The 25773-nt window shown below is 39.0% G+C and overlaps 1 protein-coding gene across 1 annotated transcript in view; it reads left to right on the top strand.

The window, feature by feature from the left end:
* The window catches only part of DDX10 (DEAD-box helicase 10), a 169760-nt gene extending 144187 nt beyond the window's left edge, over window positions 1-25573 (top strand). The window contains exons 17-18 of the mRNA XM_027712757.2: window positions 12768-12901; window positions 24905-25573. Coding sequence (XP_027568558.1) covers window positions 12768-12901; window positions 24905-25091 — 321 coding nt within the window. The 3' untranslated portion in view covers window positions 25092-25573. The remainder of the gene's footprint in view (window positions 1-12767; window positions 12902-24904) is intronic.
* Window positions 25574-25773: the final 200 nt, after the last annotated feature.

The raw sequence follows: 25773 nt of genomic DNA, 5'->3' as shown, positions 1-25773 counted from the left end.
TGCCTCTTCATCACAACTGTGAAAAGAAGTTATGGAACAGTGACTTGAATGATGAAGTCCCTTTAAAAAAAGGCATCTACAAATAACTTTTTAATCTTTTTTTTTTCTTATGCATGATGTATAAAGCAGGATTCTGTACTTACTTAAAAAAAATAGACTTAATACAAAAGCAAGTTTAATTAAAACTCATAACTGGAGATGTCAGAATGCTGATCACAGGTCTGAATATACTTATTACTAAATTTATATATTCTGAATTTTATGATGGATATTATGTACTCAGTGCTTTGGGAAGTCATGCATAATGTAACAAGGATATTCACTTAACAGTACCTCTAGCAAATGTTCTCTGTGCTAATGTTGTATGCCGAGTAGAATGTGATATAACAAATGATTTATTTATTTTCAATAGATCATTAAATTTTATCCTCAAAATTTTGTGAGACTGCAAGAACTTAAAAAGGAAGTGTAAGCCATTTAAGTTATATGCGTGAGGAGATAGCTTTGTGGGTGCAATCAAATCACAACTGGATTTTATAATCAGGTCACTCTACTGAGGCAGAAATAATATTAGTGACTCTATAAAGCCGAAATCCTAAGCTTATCAGTGGCAAAGAGTTGTAGTCCTGAAGAAAGCAAAAATATTGTTGTAAAGATAAAATGTTCCCCTTGCAAAGATATGTGACTGTGTAAAGGGGACCAGCCACTTAAGGCCCACATTTCTCAAACAGAGGAATACTCCTATGACTCTGAAATTATAATAATGTGTAACATTGTTTCAAAGTCACAGTTCTTTTTTTTGATCTGTTTAACGTAACAGATGAAAAAGGTTTCTAAGAAAAAAAAAAGACTTGGTTTTCATCTGTTGTGCTATCTATTAGGCCAAGAATTGAAGAATTATGCAAATCTAAATCATTGTATGACAGGTAGTGGAGAAAGTAGCAATTGAATATAATTTTTATGTATGGAGTGTGTTATGGCTGCTGCCTTCAGATTTTTGTCAAGATTGAAATGCTAAAGACTAGTGACTGCTAGACCCCTTGAGGATGGGTCTCTAGGAGGTACTAATGTTGCCACATCTTTCCCTCAGCAGTTGAGAAAATATGTTTAAACATTTCTGCCAGTGGTAAAACACCACGATATGGCAATATGTGCTGGTATGTCTACACTCAAGCCAATAGATCCTGTTTTCAGTTTGCTATTTCTGTTTCCAGTATTTAAGAATGTACAGCAAATGATAATTGCAAGCCGATTGTGTAACAACACCAGAAAGTCAGTAGAGCGATTGAGCTGTTTGCACCAGAGTTCATAATGAGCAGTAAAGTTAGGCTAAAATTACTTTTCCTGACAGCTTTCTGAGCATGCTATGATTTATTTTTAAATCAATGAGATTAATATTTATCCTTCTTGTTCTCCCTTTCTTTCACATTTTCTATGTATGTTGCAAGTATTTGGGGAATGGGAGAGCAGAGGGGGAAACCATCTTATTAATAACACGATAGGTATATATATCAGCAACTCAATAAAAATAACAAAAAAGTTATTAAAATACATATTTTAATTTGTTAGATACCTTATTTTATTTTTGGGGACTTAAAAACAGTGGATAAAATGAAGGTATTAAGGAATGAGCTATGAAAAAAAATAAGTAGAAAAATGTAAAAATAAATTATTCAAGAAATAAAGTTGCTGATTAAGTTTCAGATAGGGATGTGATTTAGAGAACAATCATTAATAGGGAAAATGAACTGTTTTTTGTTAACAAGTTGTATCCTTTTCTGGTTCTGAAATGCTTTATTCATTTGATATATTTGATAAGTTAAATTCAAGGTGCAGTTAAAGGTTTAAAAATATGTTAGGATTTGAGGAACTGGTTGTCTTTGTTTACTCTAACCATCCTCTTTCAGCCTGTGAATATAAATTAGATTGGAAGCTGTTAGCCGTACCAAAAAGAAGATAGGGTTCTCAGAAGTAGTAAATTTTGTTAGCAATGCAGAATGTATACATAAATGCTAAATTTACAATACAGCACCTGCTTGGAAAACTTAATTTTTTTTCCATGCGTCTACTGTATTTTAAGATGGAATAAGAGTCAGGCTTGACACTAACCATGATGAAAAAATTATTAGCAAACACTTGGCAACTACATGACGGCTCTTTTATCATTTGCTAATGGAAAAGGAAAAGCTGGGACTTACAATAATTAGCATAAAGTAGTACCACATTTTGTGTAAAGTCCAGTGTAAAACAATTGTACCTCAGAATACTGAAATAAAAACGAAAGTAGCAGTGATTTCTTGTGTAAAACACTGTGGGAATTAAATGTTTCCTGACTTTAATGAGGTTTATAATTACTGATTCAAATCACTGATTTAAATTGATCCACCCTGATGTTGCTATCTCTGATTCCTTGAGAAACAGAAGTAAAATAGCATTGCTTTGGTACAGTATGAAGAGTGCAAGTTTGTACCTGCCTGTGTAATGTTAATGACATTATGTCTAGCCATACCCAAGTCTGATCATTCAGACAGTTTTACTAAAATGTAATTTTCAGGGAGTTTGATAGAGCCATGTTTCACAAAAGCTGTTCCCACAGGAGCTAAATGCCAAGATAATCAATCATACAGTGTACTGTATCCTGTTGTTATGGATATAATACATTATTTATGCAGTATAACGATTTTTTAGATATTGTTGAAATTAACAGGCAAGCAAATGAATGACTATTAAGTTATAATATGTCATTAGCTGAAAATTGCAATTTTCTAGGTTAAAATTTGTAAAGATGCCTTCAATGCTTGCGGAATGTTTGAGACTGATTTGCTGCAAGTATGGACTTTAAGGGAGCAGCAAGAAGTCAGTTAAAAATCAATAATATGCTAATTACATCTACAGATGAGTATTTGTATACCACTTGTATTTCAGTTGCTAAATCTGAAAGTTGTTGCTCAGTCGCTGGAAATAGGGGAAAACATTTTGGCAGCAGTACAGAACCCAAAGACTCTTTCAGATAGCACAGTTTAGGTTCTTCAGCAAGCTATTGCATATGATATAATTAGGCACAGATTTAGGCTTTTGATGGCAAATTGTCTCAACTTTCAATTTTCCTCTCACTGCATTGTTTCAAATATTTTGGTTTTGTGCTGAGAATGAGATGATAGTTGTCTTCACTAGATTCATTTAATAAACGGTGATGTTTTCATGAGAAGACCTGAAAGACTGATAGAAAACAGAACAGCAATGGGAAAAAAAATTACTTCTGTGAAATGAGGGTGACCTTCCCTTCTCCCTGTCAGATCTTTTGGTTGGTTTGCAGAAAAATTTGCAGTATGGTTTTCAAACTGTGACTGTTTCAAACAGTCCCTGGCTGAAGAGTTCTGGAGTTACGGGACTGTCAGGGGCACAGGAACAGCACTGTTATTACTTACCACGCTTTGGTAATATTTTATTACTATTACCTACCTACTTTTTGAGCCCATGTAAACTAATGTAGACTGTGGCAAAACATGCACGGTTTTTCCGCTTGCCATGTGAAGAGGTGCCTTCAGATGTTCTGCCATGTGTTCCCTAGTTCTGTTTGCTGTTGATTAAATTCCTCTATACCCATGACTAGCTGTTCTACCTCTTTGCTGTTTTTTCTGTGTCCTTCACGATCAGCTTCAGTGCCATTCTCATGCCTCCTTACTCTTCCCCTTTCCTACTCTTTCCCATTTTTAAAATAGCTGACAGTTCTTCTCTCCTTGCTGGTTGCCTTTGTCATCCCTCTCAGCTCCATCAGATCTTCTCTTGGTAGTCTTCCTCTCTGAGTCCTTCTCACTTCTGCCTTATTGTTCTTCCCTGTTTGTCTTTGATTCTTGCTTCTACACTGGCCTTTCATACTTTTCAAGCTGCCACATTTCTTCATGCCCTTCTGTTCATTAGCAACGTAGACATGTTTCACTTCTCCTCCATAGACATCATCCATCGTGTTCTTTAGCAACTGCTCTCTGGTTTCCCTCTTAGGCTCCCTCTGGGAGCCCTGACATTATTCAGCCTTCCTCTCACTCGTTGGTCAGTCACTTGGCCTCTCCATATCCACTCAGTTTTTCAGAGGTTTGCAAATGTGACTACCCTCTGTTCTGATGTCTCTCTTCTCTACTAGCTCCTCCTTCATAATTTCAGGAATCTTATAGTCTTCAGGCTCCTTCTGTGACAATGTTTTGCACAGCCTTTTGCATTTTTTCTCCTCTTATCTGTGGAGAAAAATAGAAATTCATATCTGTACTGATGAGTCTTATTTCAGTCTCTTTACTTCAGCTCTACCTTTCCATCCAAATTAAAATCTTAGCTGACGTTTCATGGATTAGGCAATTCTCAAGAAAAAAAGTTCAACCTTCTTTGCCACTGTCTTTAACAGTCAGTGTGGGTATCGCTGCTCTCTCACTTTAGCATACGCTTTGGTAGTGCCATGAGCACTGTCTGGTGCTTATCTAAATCCTTCTTAATTCTCCATTTGTCCTTTCATTTACCACAGATGACAAATGTTCTCTCTCTTTCCTGAAGAGAACTCTCCTGTAACACTGACTCTCAGCAATTATCCTTTATTTTGGTGGTTTGATTTTTTGGTTGTTGTTTTTTTTTTTTTTTTTTTTTTTTTTTTTTTGTTTTTTTTTTTCTTTTTTTGTTTTAAGTTGCTGTACGTTACTTTAGACCTGAAAATTTGTGCTTCTTTCACTTAGTTGACCTAGTAGATCTTGCCTCATAAATCTTTTGTGTTCTTCCCACTTGTCATTTCTAAGACATGCCTGTCATATTTGTTCATGTAGATAAAACTGTTATCAGGGGATGTTATAATTTTCTATTAGCTAGTGGATGGCTGCCATCCACTAGTCTACCTCAGAAGCTTTTTCAGTTTCTTCATTCAGGTTCCCCTTTGCAGCAATGCCTGTGGAAATACAAGGGGGCATGTCTGTAAGTCTTAATTCATCTGTTCTGTTGTGTCTTCTACTTAACTCTTATGCTTTTTGTGCCAGGAGTTGTCTTCTGCAACATTTTGTAGAAAGATATTCATGGCTTAAGAATGTGAATTCAACAATAATTAAAAAATAAAATAAATGACTCTGCAACTGTGCAGCATCAGCCAGGTGCTTTCTGATTTACCTTCTGGTTGCTTGTTTGAAAATTTGAAGAAATATGAAACTATTGCTGCTGCTACATAGATCTGGTATGAAGGCAGACAAGGTATTGTTCTCACAGCAAGTAATTGAGTCAGTGCTATGAGCAGCAATGCCTCTTCTTGGTTTCTTTTTCTCAGTTCATGTAGAAGCAAGAGTAGCAGTTAAAATAACTTTTGCTGCCTGGAATTAGTTTGATTCATATTTTTCTCCCTGCAAATATGCTATTTTACATGCGTATTTTGTACAAGCATTTAGGGGATGTGACTTAGCACAGTAAAAACATGGAAATCTTGTCGTAGGACAAGCACTTAAAGCCACTGTTACTCTTTGTTGTGTACTGAATACAAATCAGTTGTTCTAAAAAAAGAACAGAACTAAGTAGTTTACAGAATTACGTGACTTATGAGGTTTCCCTCCTGATTATTTCATGTCAGTACTGCTTTTCATCTGTTCCTTCCTGAAAAATACACATCACTAAGCAAAGAGTGATCTCTGGTCCCAGTCCCTGCTGTGAGTAGTGGTGGTGGGGTGCTGCTGTGTCACGGCAGGGAATGCAGTTCCCTCAGGCTTGTTCAAAAATGCCGGAAAGCGATCCAGAGAAAATTCTCTTGTGTGGGCACTCTCTCTGTGGACATATGCTGAGGTTCCTTGGAGAAGACTGATATGTTGAAATGTTTGAACACAGAGACTACTTGGGAGAATTACTCTCTATTTGAGCTGACAGCCATGACTGCTGTGAACCTAAAAGTGGAGAGAAAGGAGGAGTGTAAAGAGACAGTCCAAGGATTATGTGTTGAGAATATAAGTTTAAAACCAGCATTCTACACTGTGGTTTTCTGGCTGGTGTGTTGTTGTTGTTGTTTTGTGGGGTTTTTGTGGGTTTTTTGTGTTGTTTTTTTTTTTTTTTCTTTGGTTTTTTTTGTTTGGTTTTTTTGTGGTTTTTTTTTTTTTTTTTTTGAGAGGGCCTTATTATTTTGGACAATTATGTTGGCAGGTTTAATTCTACCAGACTTTTTTACTCATTTCCTGAGTCACAGCAAATAAGCCTCTTTTATTCCCTGTACTACTAGCTCACTTGCAAGCAAAATACCTGACAATCTGGCATTAGAAAGGTTTAAAAATAAAAATTGTGTAGACTTTTCTGGTCTGAAGCCTTTGCATTGTTAAATGCTTTAAATCAATTCTCTTTCAGATGGGATTTACTGTGAATGGTAGCATCTCTGTCTGCCTATTAGCATGACACATGTGGGAACCTTTTTACTATATAACCTATATATACTATATAAAACATGTATACACTATAACCTGTATATACTATATAACCTATATGTATATACATCATCATCATGGCCAGGCTTCATGAATGAAGATTTGGGAAGGGCTCTACCCACGTTTGTTGCAAGTGCGTTGGTGGCTAAAAAGGCCAATACAAGACAGGCATGTCTGGTTGCAAAAGGCACAGCAGAAAGACTCCTTAGGTGGTAAATTCTGCAGGGCACGATTCTTTCTGCGTTGTCTTTTCTCCTCAAGGGTGACCCTGCATGCGTTCTCAAAGGAAGCAGGAGCGTTATAGATGGTGTGTCTCCAGGCCTCCTGGTTGGAGGCCAGAGTAGACCAGTTATTGTTGATCAATATGGCCAAGGCTGAGATGTTGTTTCAGGGAGTCCTTGTATCTTCTCTTCGGGGCTCCTCTCTTGCAGCAGCCGGTGGCAAGTTCACCATAAAGCAGGATCTTAGGGAGGTGGTGCTCCTTCATCCTGGAGACGTGCCCTGCCCAACGCAGCTGTGTTCTCAGCTGGGACTGCAGTGCCGTGAAGCACACGTTCCGGGGCATATGTATATACACACACACACAAAATACGTATATAATCTATATATATGCACTAGAGATGAAGGTTAACCCAAATGCCAGAGACTTTGTTTATGGTACTGAAGATCCTAAGGTGGATCTGTTATGGCAAATAAACCCACTGTGGGCTCATGCCCGTATTTCATTATGCTGGAACTATTAGCACTCCTATGAAATCTGTGTGCAAGCAGTCTCCAAAGTCAAGATTATGTGCAGTAGGTTAAACCCTTCTGCTTGCCAGAATTTTTTGTATTTCAGTGTGTATTTTGCTTCTGGTGCTATGCACCTAGTAACTTAGTTTCTTTTAAGTTGTATTTTCATGACTGTTAACATGAATTACATGTAAGGTAATAGGATAGTTGTTTTATCCTGATATTAACCTGCCCTTATTGTTAAAATCATGTTGTTAATTGTGGCTAGTAACAACTGAAAGAAGATTGTCTTTACAATAAGTATTCTGCATGGGTTTTATAGGAACAAATTAAAAAAGGAGAAGCATAAGGTCTAGTTCTGACACATATCCATTATAATTCAAATGCAGATAAGAGCAAATATAATATGAAAAAAAGGCTTTGAGTATATTTAGAACTTCTCAGCATTTTGTTTTGAGGTAGATGAGTTGTAATTGTAAATTTACCAAATTATATTATCTTTTCTCTACATGGATTCATTGTGTTGCTATTAACTCTAATATGGACTCTTAAGTACTTTATAAAGATCAAATTTTACAGATAAAGTATATTCTTACAGCTATGAAAATGACAGAAGCTTTACTAATATTAAAAAGCCAGAAGCAAATGTGTGGAAATTTCTACAAGTTTTGTGTTTTCAATGATGATGAACTTAGCTTGTGGCAGGAGCCATTTCCAGCACAAATTGCTTTGCTATAGTTACACAGAGATTTGAATGTCAGAATATATACATCAATGTCTGCTGGTTTGGAACACAGGCTTACCCATTCATTGACCATAAAATGTGGGCATTTAGGAATGCCAAGAAAGAAAATTAAGTATTCTCATGTGCATTATGTGAGACCACTGGTAAAAGTAAGGTTCTGCTGGCTAAACTAGGCTTACTGTATTATTTGAGGTGTCAGATTGCTTGAAAAGAAATAAAGAATGCCTGCATGAAGTTGAACCTTGGTGTTACTGCAAGTGATTGGGAAGGGTGAATTATTTGAAGATGAAGCTAAGAGTTATCTGTCCCTTCCACTGAAAACCAAGTGGTGTGAAAACCAGAAACTGTGACTGACCCCTTCGAGAGCCCAAAGATTAGTGAGATCATCTTAGTGCAAAGACTGTGTCTGTCTCACTAACCTGGAACCTTGGTTTCTCCAGTTTTTGGCTATCAGCCTTTCTGGCCAGGCCATGGAACACTGATTTGCCTTAGATGGTAATGGAGTGTGGTTGTCCAGTTTTTGCATGGCTTAGGCAGCTCCTTGTATGTCAGATCAGCACTTGGTTTGCTCCACTGCCTCACAGTCAGTTTTCAGTATCGTCTAAGGCTTTGGTGTTGAGCTTCAAAGCAACTGTTGGATCAAACAGCCCAGCAACATCAAAGGTTGTATTTCATTTGTGAACTGCCAGAATAATAGTATTCCTTTGGGCAATGTAGGTGCTATCAGAGCAAACATGCATCAGCTGGGAACAGTGTTGTGGGTTGGGGGTACAGGCTATGAAAAAAACCCACAAACCTGCGAGGTGATCAGGGGAATCCAGAGTAAGATGTTTTAAAGAAAATGCTACAAACCCTCTCTGTTTATAAATATGTTCCATCATAAACGTGATGCAGAAACAACTTCTGTTTTCATCTGAAAAATAATTGTCAAAGAAAAGAAAATTAAGAAAACATGGAGTACTGTCAGATCTTACAAAATACTATATTTTAAAATATCCTTTTATATGAACCATAATAGGATAAACTTCTAAAAGGTGTGTACTTATGGTAGGGTAACCTCCTAGCAGTATTTAAATCTTACCTTTTCTTAGCTTTATAATCACAAGTACCACGCAAAAATTGAAGGGTGACACAACTCAAAAAGGAATGTTTTATGAGTGTAATTTTGGTGGACTCAAGTCTGATCAAATTCTAAACAAACCTTGAAAGTTTTGTTTTCATCTAATCAGAAATATTCTCCCAGTATGCTTTGTAAAGTACTATGCACAGAACTGATAGTGCCTAAGCATTTATTTCTCCTCCCTCAACCTTGTTTGGAGAAACTGATAAATTGCTTAAAGTGTTGAACATAAAAATTGCAACCCTAGACAATTTAATTGGAGGAAAAAAACCCTATTAAATTAGATTAAATTAAATACAATAATAAATATGTATTCTGTAAATTAAATCTTGGCAAATACAACTTTTTTTTTATGTACGTACAGGTTTTGATGGTGGTTTTTTTTAGTTCTCCCTTTTTTTCTGGTGATAGTAGATAATTGCCACCTGAGAACCTAATGCCTGGTAGAAATAAGACATCATTTTGTTCTTTTGGACATTTGAGTCCCTTGAGTGTCTGAGGTACATCAATTTCTTCATTTTCAGTATCTCGCAGCCTGCCTAACACATTTACCTGAGCTCCACCATCCATTCAGTCTTCTTTAGGAGGACAGAAAGTTGTCATTACATCTTGTAACAAGTACAAGTAGAGTTGAATTGGAGGTATTCTGTTGAGAAACGCAGCAAAAGCTCTAGAGGAACCTGCCCTGTTTGCCTCATTGGGTGTATGTTTCCAAAATGACTACAGTAAGGTCAAGTATGATCATTGTTGACTTGGTACAATGGGGAAGGTTGAAGGTAAGAAGGTTTCCAAAACCTCTAGTGCAGAAATTTTGCTGAATTTTTCTAAAATGTTGAGTTTGCATAACAAGAATCTCTTTAGGCCTCAAAGGGAGACTACGTGAATGCAAAAATGTTTTCATCTCAATGTTATGTTCAAACTGGAAGTCTTTGTGCAAAGTTTCTGTGGAACTGGATTACAAAATACGTGGGCTGGTGTCGTCTGAAGATAGAGCGAGCTTGTCACCCTTGAGCAGAATGAAAATAGCAAGATGATTGCTAGCAAATCCAGTTCTCCTGGCCAGTCTGATTTGATGTCTGAACAGGTTTCCTTCCACAGTTGAAGTCGGTAATAAATACACACTCCAAAGTCTGTGTTACATTGTCGCTAGCCTTAGACATGAAGTACAGGCAGCTGAAATCTGTTCTTTGGTTAATCTCTTTTTTGATAGCAATTGCCTTTGGAAGGGTCGCATCCTGAGTCTGTAAATTGCATCCTATTTGTATCTGAGGAAGTTTTATATGTGTAATTTTGAACTATGATTTTACTTCTTTTCTCCAGCTCTTGTAGTGAGTAATGTGAAGTCACAAGATTTCTTCTTCCTGACTGGCTGATATAAATTTGAAACAAGAGAGGAAAAATAATGAGTTTCTGTTTTTCAGCTGTGGATGATAAATGTTCCTGTTGGAGTTCTTAACAATTTCAAGGTCTTACGAATATTGTAATGAATATGTAACCGGTGATACTTATAAGATAAACAGCTTCATGGTTCCTGATGAATGAAAGAGGCATCTTTGCCATTATTTCTTTTGCTATAGCAAGCCTTATGTTTAACACTTCTCTGCATATTTTCTTTTGGAAAAAATTAATATGAATTTTTAATGGAAGTGAAGGTTTGATCTGCATGTGTGTAATTATCTTTTACGTGTGCATATATAAATGACAAAACTTAGGAAACAATGCAGTCTCAACACCTCACTGACATAACTGAGAATGTGAATGAACAGCCCAAGATGATGGGCTGCCATTTAGACTGCCAATAAATGTTAGTATTACAGAACTCTGTTGCATGATGTTGCACATACACATTAAAAAATACTTCATTCCATACAACAGCTTTGAATGCTACTTCTCTTTTTCAATTCTTTTTAAATGTAAGATTGGTATGCACCAGTTATATTGAAAGAATGGATGCAATGGGAAGGATAAGCAAAGAGCAAATATTTAATGTTTAAAGAACTTGAAATAAGCTATAATTTAATGCAGAATGCTTTTCAGTTATGGAAATTAATTAGCATAAAGGTGACCTTCAGAATAGTTTTCCATGGAGTTAGTAGTGCTCTATAGTATTGTACTAAAAGATGAGCTTGGAGATTTTTTTGGTTAAAAAAAATACTTTGTTGTGAAGTAGAACCTGAAGTTCCTGATAATCAATGTGCTTTTTGATAGGTGGTTTTACCTTAGGAAGCTTACAGTGTTGCAGAGTCTGATGATACTTTTAGTGTTTTTATGCACCCAGCTATATAATTACCTTTATTAGTGTTTCAGAGTGGTAAAGAACAAAATGTGTGTTTAGTATGTTTTTCCTCTACCTTCTGATTGCAGATATGGCTTTTAGCCATATCTTCTGCTTGCTTTCGGTGCACTGCAGAAGTGTCACTGGTCAAGCAAGAATAGACTCTTGCAGAGGTGACTAATCTTACCTCTCACCAGCTCATTGCCTTTCACTCATTCTATATGCAGATATAAAAGGGACCATTGGTACAGTTTCTCTTTGGCTTTTTGTGATTTTTTAAAATTATTATTTCTATTTTTTTATTGTGGGAAAGTAGGTGCACATAAACACTGTTCTTTTAAAACTGACTGACAGAAATGGTGAAAGATCAGAACAAAAATTAATTTTAAATATATAATGATGTTAAGGTATTCATAGAACGAAAGATCATTTAAATGGGTACTGTTTTGGAAACTCAGCTATGTGCACGTTGATTAGATATATAAACAAAAGGTAGCAATGTGTTTAATTATAGTTTCTTTGCATTTGTTTGTGCTTTTTGTCATAAATATGCATGGATCTAGGGTTCACACTGCTTAGAAATGCCTGTGAGCTTTCTGTTTGCATTTCTGTGTACATATACAATTACATATGCCCTCCAGTCTGTCTGGTTTTTTTGGTACCTATTAGCAAAAACTTAGAAAAGTGGTGCCATCAGTTCAGGACCGAGTGGAGCAGAACTTATATCTGCAAAATCAGTCAGCTTTTTTTATATTATCCAATACTTTTATGGAGCAGCACCTTCTGTGCTCTCTTTGTTGAAGAATTGGTGAGGCGGTACCGTACCTTGGGGAAACTTGCCAACACCAGCTGCCCATCCTAAGACATGCTTTGAGGACAGAGGGAAGCTGGGCCGCAAGGAGGGATCTGGGAGAAAACCTGAAGAACATGCATCTCATGTGGAGGATGGTTGAAACTCCCTTAGAGCAGTTAATTCAGTTTAGGCAGCATTTTGGTTTTTAACTGCAAGGACACCCTGATGTGTTTTAAATCAGAGTATTTAATGAAATTCACCTTACAGCAGTGATTAATGTGTCCATAAGTGAGTATCTCTTTGCCAGTGTGTTTCTGAGAGACAGTAAAGCTGCATATTACTTAGACACTTGCTCTCAGATGGCTGTTGATTAGTTGCTGCGCAAATCTCTCCTAGATTTGGTAGATTTAACATGACAATACTGAAGGGTAGAATTTGAATGTAAATTCTTGTCCTTCCTTTTTTAATGATGTTTCTTCAACCTTTAGCAAAAAGCCTTGGAGGAGAGCACTGATGATGGCAGAAATTATTCTATTTTCTGCCTATAATAGTGGTGGTCTTTGGCTGCGGCTGAGCCTAGTGGTTTTTGTTACAACCTCCCTGTTTATTGATGGGGTTGTGGCAAGTAACATGGACTTGCTTGCTCGTCTTGTAACTTTCCATTTGTCACCTGACAGGCTGAAGAGGAAACAGTGGCCTTTCTTGCTCACAGTGGAAGTGAAGAAGAGTTTGATCCAAGTACTCTTCCAGATCCTGATAAATACAAAGATTCTAATGAAGAGCAAGATTCAGAAAGTGAAGACAGCTATAGGTATGTACCATCTAACATGATCATTTTGAAATGTTCATGTTTTTATACACTGTTTTGTTTAGATATTAGGAACCCTGAGATTAGCTCAGTTAGTTAGAGTGTGGTACTAACAACACCAAGGTTGTGGGTTCAGTCCCTGTATGAACCATTCACTTAGGAGTTGGACTCAGTGATCCTTATGGGTCCCTTCCAACTCAGAATATCCTGTGATTCTGTGAACTCATCTTAAAATCATCCTCTTTCGCTTTTAGTATTTAAGTTTTAGTTTGTGTGTTAGGTACAGAACAGAAATCTGAGCCAAAGGGTGTTATTCTCTTTTATGAAGCTATATGAGAAAGATTTTTGAGTCAGTGTCGAAGGGATCTCAGTGAGACTGTTTCACCTGCAAAAATCTTGACTAATTCCCTGGAGGTTTTGTAAATTTCTGTGGTGGGTTGACCCTGTCTGGACACCTGGTATCCACCTAAGCTGCTCTGTCACTGCCCTCCTCAGCTGGACAGAACTGAGAAAGTATAATGAAAGGCTCATGGGTTGAGATAACACCAGAGAGAGACCTCTCACTGTTTAATGTCATGGATGAAACAGACTTGCCTTGGGGAAAAAATGAATTTAATTTTTTACCAATCACATCACGGTAGGGTAGTGAGAAATAAAACCAAATCTTAAAACACCTTCCCCCCACCCCTTGCTTCTTGCCAGGATTACCTTTACTCCAGGTTTTCTCATATGTCCTCATCTCCAGTGGCGCAGGGGGAGGGGGAATGGGGGTCGCAGTCAGTTCATCATATGTTGTTTCTGCCACTCCTTCCTCCTCAGGGGAGGACTCCTTCCCCTGCTCCAGTGCGGGGATGCCTCCCACAGGGGACATGGCTCCACCAGTTTCTCCAGCTCCTCCCTTTGGGCTGCAGTTCTTTACAAGCTATTCCAGCATGGGTCCCTTCCTTGGGGTGCAGTCCTTCAGGAACAGGCTGCTCCAGCATGAACTCACAAATTCTGCCAGCAAACCTGCTGACCTGCTCCAGTGTGGGCTTCTCTCTTCACAAGGCCAGAGGTCCTACCAGGAGTCTGCTCCAGCGCAGGCTTCCTACAGGGTCACAGCGTCTTTCAGGCATCCATCTGCTCTGGCCTGGGGTCCTCCACTTTGGGCTTCAGGTGCTCGGCTACATTGTGGACCTCCATGGGCTGCAGGGGCACAGCTGCCTCACCAGAGTCTTCGCCTCAGACTGCAGGGGAATATCTGCTCTGGTGCCTAGAGCATGTCCTTCCCCTCCTTCTTCACTGATCTTGATGTCTGCAGGGCTTTTTCTCTCACATTTTCTCACTTCTCTCTCTGTCTGCAGTTGCTGTTGTGCAGTTTTTTTCTCCTCTTCTTAACTGTGTTATCTCAGAGGCACTGCCTCCATCACTGGTGGGCTTGGCCCTGGCCAGTGGCATGTCTGTCCTGGAGCTTGCTGGCATTGACTGTGTTGGACATAGGGGAAGCTTCTGGCAGCTTCTCACAGAAGCCAACCCTGTAGCCCCCCACTACCAAAACCTTGCCATACAAAGCCAATACAGTTTCAGAAATGCATTTTTCTACTCTCACATTAGAGGCTCTATGTGAAAGGAAAAACATTGAAGTAATTTGAGGATTTCAATGAGTCCTTTGCACCTGTCCTTATTAAATAAATTTGTGCATGGTGAAACTTGATAAGTTCTATGATTCAGTGTTGCTCAGACTCTTCAACATTCACATGAAGTGGAATCTGAGTTAGTAGTAAATATATAATAAAATTAACAATGTTAAACTTTTCTTCTTAATTTAAAACTGTTTTTAATTATATAAATCAGAAGATTTTTTTCTTGTAGTTTAACAGAAAAACACAGGGTGGGGATGAGGTTCTGTAATTGATGGCAACATACTGCAGTTCTGGAGCATATACTGCAGGAAGATGGAGGGATACCACATGAAGTTCTGTGTGGTTTTTGTCATTGGCTTCAATGTAACAAGAAATCCGTTTGTGTGTTTCTGACAAACAGCTTATTGTGTAAGAGATTCAAAAAGGTGATCTTGAAACTTAAATGGGAGTATAGAGTTTTATTTTGCTCTATTCTAGATGCCTAAATTCATAAAGCTCTTGCTTTTCACATCTGAATTGGCTAAGTCCTAGTGGCTAGATTGTCCCTATCCATCTGTCACTTAATGTTTTGGAGGCAGTGTGCAGAACTGGGTGTGGGCATGGATTTAAGGACTGGATAGCCCTAAGTTAACAGGCTGGTGACCATGTCCTCTGGAGCCCATTCAGTGGACCCACCAGTGTGGGTCAAGAGAATGACAAGGATAGGGAAATGCATTGGTTTTTCTGAGCAGCAGTAAATTGCTCCTTCTTGGTGCAAGGGGGAGTATGCATTCATACATCATGTTCGGTATTGATTCCTTCCTCAGAACATCAGCTAGACTCAAGATGAGCTAAGCTTTAAGAAGAAAAGTTGACAGAGATGGACAGATTTCTGGCAGTGGTAATAAATGCAGATTTTTTTTGAATCAGTGGCTGATTTGGTCAAGATTTGACCAACGTGTCTCAAGAACTGGCATCATCTGAAGCTTCATAACCAACTGTTGTCAACTTCAGGACACAGTACTGGTCTCAGTTGTTTGCCCTGACTTATGGTTGACTTTTTAATAACGGGAAAGGTCCTTTACTGCCTCCAAGGAAGGTTTTAGAGAGTTTTTTCAATTTCTCCATCTTTATACACTCGGACTGAACACTTTCCTGCTTTTCAGTTTTGTCTGTGTTTGCTGGAGGACTGGGGCAATGAAGAATAGGTGTTTTTAGCATTTTAAAGAAGGCAAGAGGACAGAAATTTAGAAAGTGAGTCAAATTGCTTCAAGTTCTTCAGCATTTAAGCTGAACAGGAGTTAACAAGGACCCAAAGAGCAGTTGCAGACAGCCTTGCTAGCCCTGAAATCCAGAGCTTTCTGTTATAACCAGGGACAGACTGGGACTGGATTTGTCAGTCATTGCTAAGAATAGTAATTAAGTTGAAGTGAGTGGTGAGAACAGCCAGGGCAAGTATGCAAAAGAAGAGAGGGAAAAACTGTGGGATGCTCATTAGGGCAGGAACAGTGCACAACAACATGCAGATAGATAGATTTGGAAAAAGTCAGGGTCCAGGATCAAATTACATTTCTGGGAGTGCCTGAATGGAGTGTGTTGGAATTCAGAGCCATTGATGGCTCCGATGTGCAGTGCAGCTTAATCCTGTTCTGGCTACGGCCTGCCCAGGGAACATCAGTCATGTTGTTACAGGCTAAATGGATTTGGCCAGGGTACAGGCATAACTATTGGCATGTGATTGTCCACAACTGCTGTGACTTTGGGTGGTGCCAACTAAGGCTCTTCTGGGCAATGTATTTTGGTGTGGTAGGAAAGGCCAAGAACTGTTTTCAGTCAGCAGTGTTGATGAAGCCACATTTCTTCAGAGCATGTAGTGGTCTTGCTCTGAAGTCAGCTTTGATGCTTAGTGTAGGTATGTCTGGAGACTTGTGAGGTGCTCTGAGCACCCCTTAGAAGGCTTTTGAGAAAGCAGAGGTGCAGCTGGAAGAGGAAGATACAATGAAGGAGATTAATTTAGGTCTGGAAAAAAAGATGGAAATCAAGAAAACCAAGGGAATTTGAATAACCAGTGAACTTATAGATAAAGGAAAGTGGTAGCCGAAGAGACTGGTGGTGAACATAAGGCCATAGAGAAATGTTATTTGATTTTGTATAGGGAAGGAACGAGACGGAAGGGATGTATACAGGGAAGGAGGAGGGAGGGTAATGGATCAAGAAGAATGAGTAAGGGAGCAGGCAAGAAATCTTGCTGCCAGTGGGAAGGAGGGAATTTTGTTAAAACAACATTCATGCCTCATACACCTTTCTTAGAACTGCCACTGAATTGTATGATGAGTTGCTCTTGAGGCTGGGAAATATTGACCTACTGATTTTAACAAAACTAGTTCAACCAAGAGTAGCAGACAGTGAAATTAAGCTTTCATATTAGAAAATACAACTCTATTTTATATTTCCAAAATCCAGAGCTTTTGCTCAAAGAGTTGGATTAAAATTAGAAATATGTTGGGCTACACTAGCTGTTACTTGCTTTAAGGAGAAAAAAAAAGGAGATAATTCAGAGTAAGTATATGAGACCTAGGGTGTCTTCCTTCAAGAGTCTTTAAAAATAAACCATGTTTCCATGGTTTAAAAAGTCAAAGACATTGTTAATCTCTTCTCCCTCCTCCCCCAGCATTTTTTTTAACTGGGGGAGCTATACAAATAATGGGTTAAATTTGCCTTTGAGTAAAATTCCCTTCCAGCCATACCTCTAAGAGCAGAGTAATTAATTACTACTAGCATGTAATATGAGATTAATTTTTGTATATCTAGCAACATTCATCATATTTGGTTTAAGGCTATCAATATAAATTATTAATGAGGTGAAAAATTTAAGAATATAGAACAGGGTGAAAGAAAAGCAGCTGGATTCCTTAAATATTCATTTTGCAATTGAATTGAGTTTCTGGTATTTCTAATTCCTCAACCTCTTTAAATAAAAATGAAGAACAAAGTTCCGACTGGCCCTCATCATTACCTTTAAATCTTTAATAGGTGTAACTGATCACATTAACTCTTAGACCAGCATGGAAAAGATCTTGGACATGAGGCGAAAGGAACAATGTCTTGGTTCTTGTACTGGTTTGTTTGTGAGTTTATGGACAGTCACCAGCTGACAGGTGTGCAAGCTAGTATTCAGTGCTGCTTGGTTGTGCGCCTGCCGTTATTTATGGTAAACTGCAGTTTCTTGTGCCTTTTTATACCAGGATGCTGATGTTGACCTACTAAGTTTTACATGATTCTTAATGAGGTTGCCATTATATTGTCTTTTGAGATGATTCATCTGCAAATATATGGTGTTCCTTCTAACATGGATTATTCAGTTCATAGCAGTTACTTTATGAAGGTCAGAACTTCATAGAATCACCATAGAATCAACTGGGTTGGAAGGGACCTCTGAGATCATAGAGTCCAACCCTTTAAGACAGTTGCCTGGGAGAAGAGACCAACTCCCACCTGGCTACAACCTCCTTTCAGGTAGTTATAGAGAGTGATGAGGTCTCTCCTGAGCCACCTCTTCTCCAGGCTAAACAACCCCAGCTCCCTCAGCCTCTCCTCATAGGACCTGTGCTCAAGTCCCTTCACCAGCCTTGTTGCTCTTCTCTGGACCTGCTCCAGCACCTCAATATCCTTCCTGAACTGAGGGGCCCAGAACTGGACACAGTACTCCAGGTGTAGCCTCACCAGTGCTGAGTCCAGGGGAAGAATCACTTCCCTGGTCCTGCTGGCCACGCTGTTCCTGATCCAGGCCAGGATGCCGTTGGCCTTCTTGGCCACCTGGGCACACTGCTGGCTCATGTTCAGCTTCCTGTCAATCCAGACTCCCAGGTCCCTTTTTGCCTGGCTGCTCTCCAGCCACTCTGTGCTCAGCCTGTAGCGCTGCAGGGGTTTGTTGTGACCGAAGTGGAGAACCCAGCACTTGGCCTTGTTGAACCTCATCTTGTTAGAATCAACCCAACTCTCCAGCTTGCCCAGATCCCTCTGCAGAGCCCTTCTGCCTTCCAGCAGATTGACACTCCCCCCCAACTCGGTGTCATCTGCAAATTTGCTAATGGTGCACTCGATCCCCTCATCTAAACCATCAATAAAGATATTAAACAGAACTGGACCCAACACTGATCCCTTTGGGGCACCACTAGTGACCGGCCGCCAACTGGATGCAGCCCCGTTCACCACCACTCTCTGGGCCCAGTCCTCTAGCCAGTTCCTAACCCAGCACAGAGGGCCCCTGTCCAAGCCATGGGCTGCCAGATTTTTCAGGAGAATGCTGTGGGAGACGGTGTCAAAGCCTCTGCTGAAGTCCAGGTAGACACATCCACAGCCTTCCCCTCATCCACCAGGCAGGTCACCTGATCATAAAAGGAGATCAGGTTGTGATTCTTCTTGTGATGGCCAGAAAAGCACCGTAGGACAGATGTTATAAAAGGACTCTGTTTAAGGTCTTGATCCTTCTGGTTAGCTGCAAAATTGGACATTGTGATACTGAATTGCTCCTGATAGAGATGGGATATTCTTATGCCCTGAAAGTCTTTATAAAAGTTTTTATCATAGTTACACTCTAGCTGACTATATGAAATGGACTCAGTGGTAGAATTTCTTAGTGAAATTTGGTAATCTATGCTCTGCAGGCCAGACTGTATCCTTCCTTTGTTCCTGTAAACTTGTCAGGTACAGAAATTACCTTTAAAAATAATAAAAAAAAATTAAAAAATGTAGTATGTCATCAGCAAGTGTCTACATGAATGAAGGAGAAATGGAATGAGTAAGTACTGAAACTCTGCAGTTCAGAAATTAGCTGTCAACAATTGGAGGATGATAGCGGTCCCACAAAAAAAAAGGTGAACAGATTTGAAGAATGTCAGTGCCCTGTTCCTCAGTTGAAGCTGAGGAGGAGTGAACAGGTGCAAGAGTTAGATAGGTGGTTAGCAGCATCTCCAAAGGCAGCAGCACATTTCAGAGAAGGTTAAGCCTCTGACAGAGATGCACAACAAATCAAAGTGGTTTCATTAAAACCACGGTCATCCCCAGTTGGAAGACTTTCAACTCAGAAACAGTGATATTTGATCCATATGATGATCAAGATCCATATGAGAACCATATAAGGCAGGTTGGATGGGGCTTTGAGCAACCTAGTCTGATGGAAGGTGTTCCTGCCTGTGGCAGGAGAGTTGGAACATGATGATCTTTAAGGTCTGTTTCAACCAAAACATTCTATGATTCTATGATCAACCCCAGAATAATTTTAATTTTCACACTGTTGTATCAAGATAAGCTAAAATTGCTTAGCCCAAATACATTGAATAGAAACTTCAGTGTTCCAGAACTGACTCAGGTACTGCTGCTTTATGGCCAGCAATGTCTGTGATGGAAACAGAGAAGAAAAGTGCTGTTACAACTTCAGAGATCTGATTCGAGTCCACCACCACTAGAGCTTTAGAACAGAAGTGAGATGTTGATGGTTGAGCTGAGTGCCTTTTGCCATCAAATCTTATGTGTACTTCCCGTAGAATAATACGAAACACTAAGCATACTCTCTTGCTGGTCTGGTTTCCATTTAATTTTTTGTCCCCTCTTACAGGTTATTCTTCTTCCAGTCCTTCAGCTCCAAGACAGATTTGTCTTTTGCTTTTAGTTGTATTGCAGTGGTATTTCATTACAAGTAGATTATTCATCCCTTTTACTGCAATGATTCTTTATATATTTAATTTTAGGGGTGTTTTGCTTTATATCAGTGGAATGGCAAGTAAAAGAATCATAGAATGATTTAAGTTGGAAAAGACCTTTAAGATCATCGAGTCCAACTGTTAACCTAGCACTTTCAAGTCCACCACTAAACCGTGTCCCTGAATGCCACATCTACACGTCTTTTCAATATCTCTAGGGATGGGGACTCCACCACCTCCCTGGACAGCCTGTTCCGGTGCTTGACAACAAGCCTTTCAATCAAGAAATATTTCCTAATATCCAATCTAAATCTTCCCTGGTGCAACTTGAGGCCACTTCTTCTTGTTCTGTTGCTTCATACCTGGGAGACCAACCCCCAGGTGGTTACAACCTCCTTTCAGGCAGTTGTAGAGAGTGATAAGGTTCCCCTTGAGCCTCCTTTCCTTCAGGTGAAACAACCCCTGCTCCCTCAGCTGCTCCTCATAAAACTTGTGCTCCAGACCCTTCACCAGCTTTGCTGCCCTTCTCTGGACATACTTCAGCACCTCAATGTCTTTCTTGTAGTGAAGGGCTCAAAACTGAACACAGGATTCAAGGTGTGGCCTCACCAGTGCTGAGTACAGGGGGATGATCACTGCCGTGGTCCTGCTGGTCACACTATTGCTGATACAGACCAGGATACCATTGGCCTTCTTGGCCACCTGGGCACACTGACGGCTCATGTTCAGCAGCTGTTGACCGGCACCCCCAGCTCCTTTTCCTCTGGGCAGCTTTCCAGACTGTCTTCCCCCACCTGTAGCACTACCTAGGGTTGTTGTGACCCAAGTGCAGGACCCAACACTTGGCCTTGTTGAACCTTATACAAGTGGCCTCAGCCCATCAATCCAACCTGTCCAGATCCAGAAAATAACACAGCACAGTACATTTTCATTACTGTTTCTATGGGCTGTAGCATTCTGACAGCAAGTGAGAAAGAAGCTGCACTGGGCTTTATGGAAGGGACTGCAGTAATTAATCTTCATTAGGATTGCTGCCATGGTTGTGTGAATTAAAATTTATTATGTGGAAAAAGTTTTGGGCACAGCATGTTTGATTAGCAAAATGCCAATATTTATGGGATAAATTATTCCTAACTTTTACTGAACTGTATTTTATTAGCAGATTCATTCATTATTCCTGTACATTTCTTTGGGAAAGAGCTTGTGTGCTTTATTGCAGCCTGGAAACTTGACTCATGGCTTGTAATTCAGTGGCAAGGGCAGTTTGTTTCCAGAGCAGTGCTGGTAAAACTAGGCTCCAAAGCATTCTCTGATAAATAGTAAGTGAGGCAGAGCCTGTCTAGGCATCTCACATTACCATTGTTTAAACAACAGCAACTTGGCTCTGTGGCTGCACATTTCAAATGGCTGGTTCTTAAGCACTTAAAATCTAAACTTTACAGCTTGCCAAGACATAGCTTGAAGCCCAGAAGCGAGTTAAATACTAACAATTAAAAGCTTTCTATTTTTTCCTGGTATTACCTAAAACACACTTGTGAAATTATTTTTTGGTAGTTAAATTAAGACTTTCTTGGTGTATAGCTATCAGGGTCGTAGTTAGATTCCCTGTTTCCCAGAAAACCATTCATATATGCTGGCACTGGTTTAAGGGACAGGATTCATAAACCATGCTTTAGTGTTTGAGTAATAAACATTACCTATCGAATGATAGCATCTTACTTTGTTGATACAGCTGTGCAAATGGTGACCACAGAAATTACCGTGCCTGTTGGTAAGTCGATTGTTGGTACCTCCTCACCTGTGTAAACAGAAAGTAAATCCTTCCATCAGGCAGCCTCAGATGGATCGTTCATGTGGCTGAAAAGCTAAATTGCACCAGATGGTAAAAGGAAGGAATTGTAAACCAGCTGCACATACCATTTTTAAAGTGTTATAAGTAGAAGACAAAAAGATGCACTGGCTTTGGTTTGAATCTGAATTGTGGGTTTGATTTCTAACTGAGTTGTTCTGCTAGAAAATAGTTCACCTTAAAATAACTTTATTTTATTTTGGCTATTTGTGGATACCAGCTGGTAGTGCATCAGTTTGTGTGTTTGTGAGGAACAAGGGGCCATTTATGTCCATAGGAAGTGACCAACAATAAAAAGATTGGCTCTGCAGAGTGGGCTGAGAGGCCTTCAGTTAATGGAGACTGAGGAAGAATCCATTTGACAGTAAGTGCAGAACTCATCCCTGTATAGCTGCCTTTGTACACTTTCACATGTGGACCTGAGGGTTACGCCTGTTACATCTCCTTCAAAGAGTTTCTGTCAAAACAGCTAAGGAGAAGCACACCAATGGAGTGCAGGATGTCCCTGAGCATCACAATGACACATGTTTTCCATCTTCCTTTTAAAATTGCCACTTTCACCTTTTGTAAAACCTAGATCTCTGACTGCTCCTCCAGAGTAGTACAACCCCTCTCCATGCCACTGCTGGTAAAAATCCATCCTGCAGGAACAGGACATGGGGTTGGACTTGCTGATCTTCAAAGGTCCCTTTCAATGGAAATCATTCTATGGACAGACAGTCTGTCTTCCTTCTGCGTCTCAAAATTAGGAGCATCTTATTCACGTGTTTCATGTGATTCTCATTACCTTCCTAAGTCACCTTTATTAAATACTGTTTTACTTCTAATTTATGAGCATCATGAAAACACAAGTCTTTAGCCCTCTTCATCGCTTGGTAGCTCTGCTGCTGCTGCTTCCTGTGTTAAATATTCCTCTTTATTCACCACTCCAGCTCACAACCCAGTAGGGGTCAAATTAGTGTGAAAATACTCCTGCTAACATGTAGATACATCTTTAGTTTATACTACAAATCGAGCACTGCAATCCCTCAGTAATAGTAAGAAGCGACTTGACTCAGCATAATTATCCCACAAAATTTACGATGAAAATTGGTCATAATTGTGTTGATATGCTTTTGTCTGTGGAAAAAATGAGAAAACTCACAGTTAAGTTCTTTCTAAATGTGTTTTATATTTAAACATTATACCTTACAGATGTCTAGGCCTTGGGCCTCTGAAACTCCAAAAGTGATTATAATTTTTGGTTATTAAACTCTGCTGTTTCATAGCTTGTGAGGTTTCTGCATTGTTTTAATTGCTCAGATGTTTTGCACTAATGTCCTAGATGAAGCATTAGTCAATTATGAATGCAAACTGGGCTTCTGAGTCCCTTCAAAGGCTGGAAGTAATTGGCTCTTTTGCAAACAAGATAAAATGCTCTTATTTAATGAGGCCTTCCTTATGCTTTTAAAGTGAACCCCTATAGTCTGTCCTGATCAAAGGGAACACCATGAAACTCTAGCCCAGACCCATACTGTCCACTTGGAAAAGTGAGAATTGTTAGTGCTTTAGTGTATTTTCATATACTGTCAGTATAGCTTCAGCATTTATGGAATATCTTAAGCACTACAGAAAAAATATGAGAGTCCTTTCCCCAGAAAAGGAATAAAATGTTGGTAGCAAGCCCTGAAAAGCTACCCCCATGCAAATGACAGCTCAAAGTCAGCAAAGCACTGCATTTTACACTTAAGCAATTGTAAAAGTTATGGACATTAAGAAAATCCTTGTTGAAACTTTTTTTTTCAAGTAAACTGAATTTTCTGGCTAGAAATTAACCAAATTTTAGTTGAAAATCTGAATTTACCCAACTATTTTAGAAAAACCTAAACTCACTCTTTGAAGTTCCATTTATTACTTTTGGTATATTTGAAAAAATACAAATGTGAAAAAATGAGATTACCACTTTGTTTTGGTTACCTTGTTTGGAGGGAATGGTTTGGGGTATGAGGGGTTGCATTTTGCTTTTTTTGGGTATGAATACCCTACAGCATAGGACAACCAGCTCTCTATAACTTGGTACACAGATATTATACCTTAGAATAGATTTTATTAGGTTAGGTTGCTTTAATCTTAGATGATTTATAGCAGTTTTTCTATGTTTTGGACAAAAACCCCATGGAGATACATGAAAGCTCAGTCTTCCTTCCCATTGTTGTTACATGGCCATGTGGTAGAATCCAGGGTATTAAAACTGTTTTGTCCAGATCAAAGGCTGCAAAAGGCAATTCATTCAAGTCTTAAGAAAAGCAACAGAAGAAATAGGAATTCACCAGGGAAAATTACTGTGTTTGGGCTTTTCCTCTTCCTCTAATGACAGAGTGGTGGTTAATAGCTTCCAAGGAAAACTTCTGAAAGGAGGGGAAAGAGTGGTTGAATTAGATGGTCCCAAATCAAAACTGTATTAAATGTAGGATCTGCCAATGAAGTGACAGTTCTCATATTTTTATTTTTGTCGCATATTTATTTTAGACAAGATCTTGAATGCATGTCAAGGTCCACTGACACATCGCTAAATCAGTTTTGTCAAGTTGTCTGTTCCTGTATTAGGCAGCAAATATTAGATAACAGTGATAGTGATATCTTGATACACTGTAATCAATTAAGACAGCAAAACATCCACCGCCACCTCGTCCTGAGAGCAGTTCCAGTTTAGACATTCAGAGTTCATCAGCTTCCGTTGCTTCACCCTTCAGAACTGTAATTTCGTTTGCTCTTATCTTGACATAAATTTGCCTTGTTTAAAAGGAATTGTTAGATTACATGATGATATTGATTACCACAGTTGTTAAAAAGACTAATTGATTTGTTTCTGCAGTGAACTTGAGGAGAAGGGTAGAAGAAAGAAGAGAAGCTATAGCAACAGTACCACAGAAGAAATGCCACTGAAAAGAAAGAAGGTAAAATTCAGCCAAGAGGAGGACCCTTATTTGCCATTAGATACTGGACTTTCTCTGGCAGAGGATGAAGAGCTTGTTCTGCATCTGCTCAGCAGTCACAGCTAATTATTTTTCTGCACACTTTCTTCCCTGGGACATCTCTACAATTTTGTCAGTAGTTTATGCAAAATGAATTTGGCATCTGGGCAGCTGGGTACCAGTGGATGTAGATAAATGAGTTCCACATGCAATGGGATTGCCTTAGATTGACTCACAGATTACAGACAATATTTAGTTTGATTTATAAGGCTTTCTAAATGAACTTTTTAACCTAAGTCCCCAGATGTCATTTTGCAGTAACACATTCATAATTTAAAATCTCCAAGTTTTGAAGCAATTATCTTCTTTTTTTTAATGTTGCTTTAAATGAAAACAGGATGTTCCTTTCTTAACTGTGTCAGGTTTGTTGTTATTTTGGAAGATATATGTGTATTAATATTATTAAAGAAAAATTCTGTTGGCAGCTCAAGTCATTAAATACTTCTTCAATGTATCATGCACATATTTAAAAAATATTTTAATAAAAATTTCTGGAGCCTTGATGTAAACTTACAGTGTCTCTTTCAGCTTTGTTATGAAGCATATATTTATCCTCCAGTTATCATTTCTGTTGTGATTCTGTCACCGGTGTTAGGCAATTCAGAAAAACACTTTTAGAAGCTAAAACTGAGTCTTGCATTTGAATCCCATATGAATGAGAACACAGTGATGCCACAAAATGGTGGAGCATAACACTGCCTGATGAAAT

This window comes from Pipra filicauda, unplaced genomic scaffold (genome assembly GCF_003945595.2).
Source record: "Pipra filicauda isolate LSUMZ 115617 unplaced genomic scaffold, ASM394559v2 scaffold540_size334518_pilon, whole genome shotgun sequence".
In the NCBI taxonomy this organism is placed as follows: Eukaryota; Metazoa; Chordata; class Aves; order Passeriformes; family Pipridae; genus Pipra; species Pipra filicauda.
Note: the sequence above shows the minus strand (reverse complement) of the source record. Positions and strands in the feature narration are given on the sequence as shown.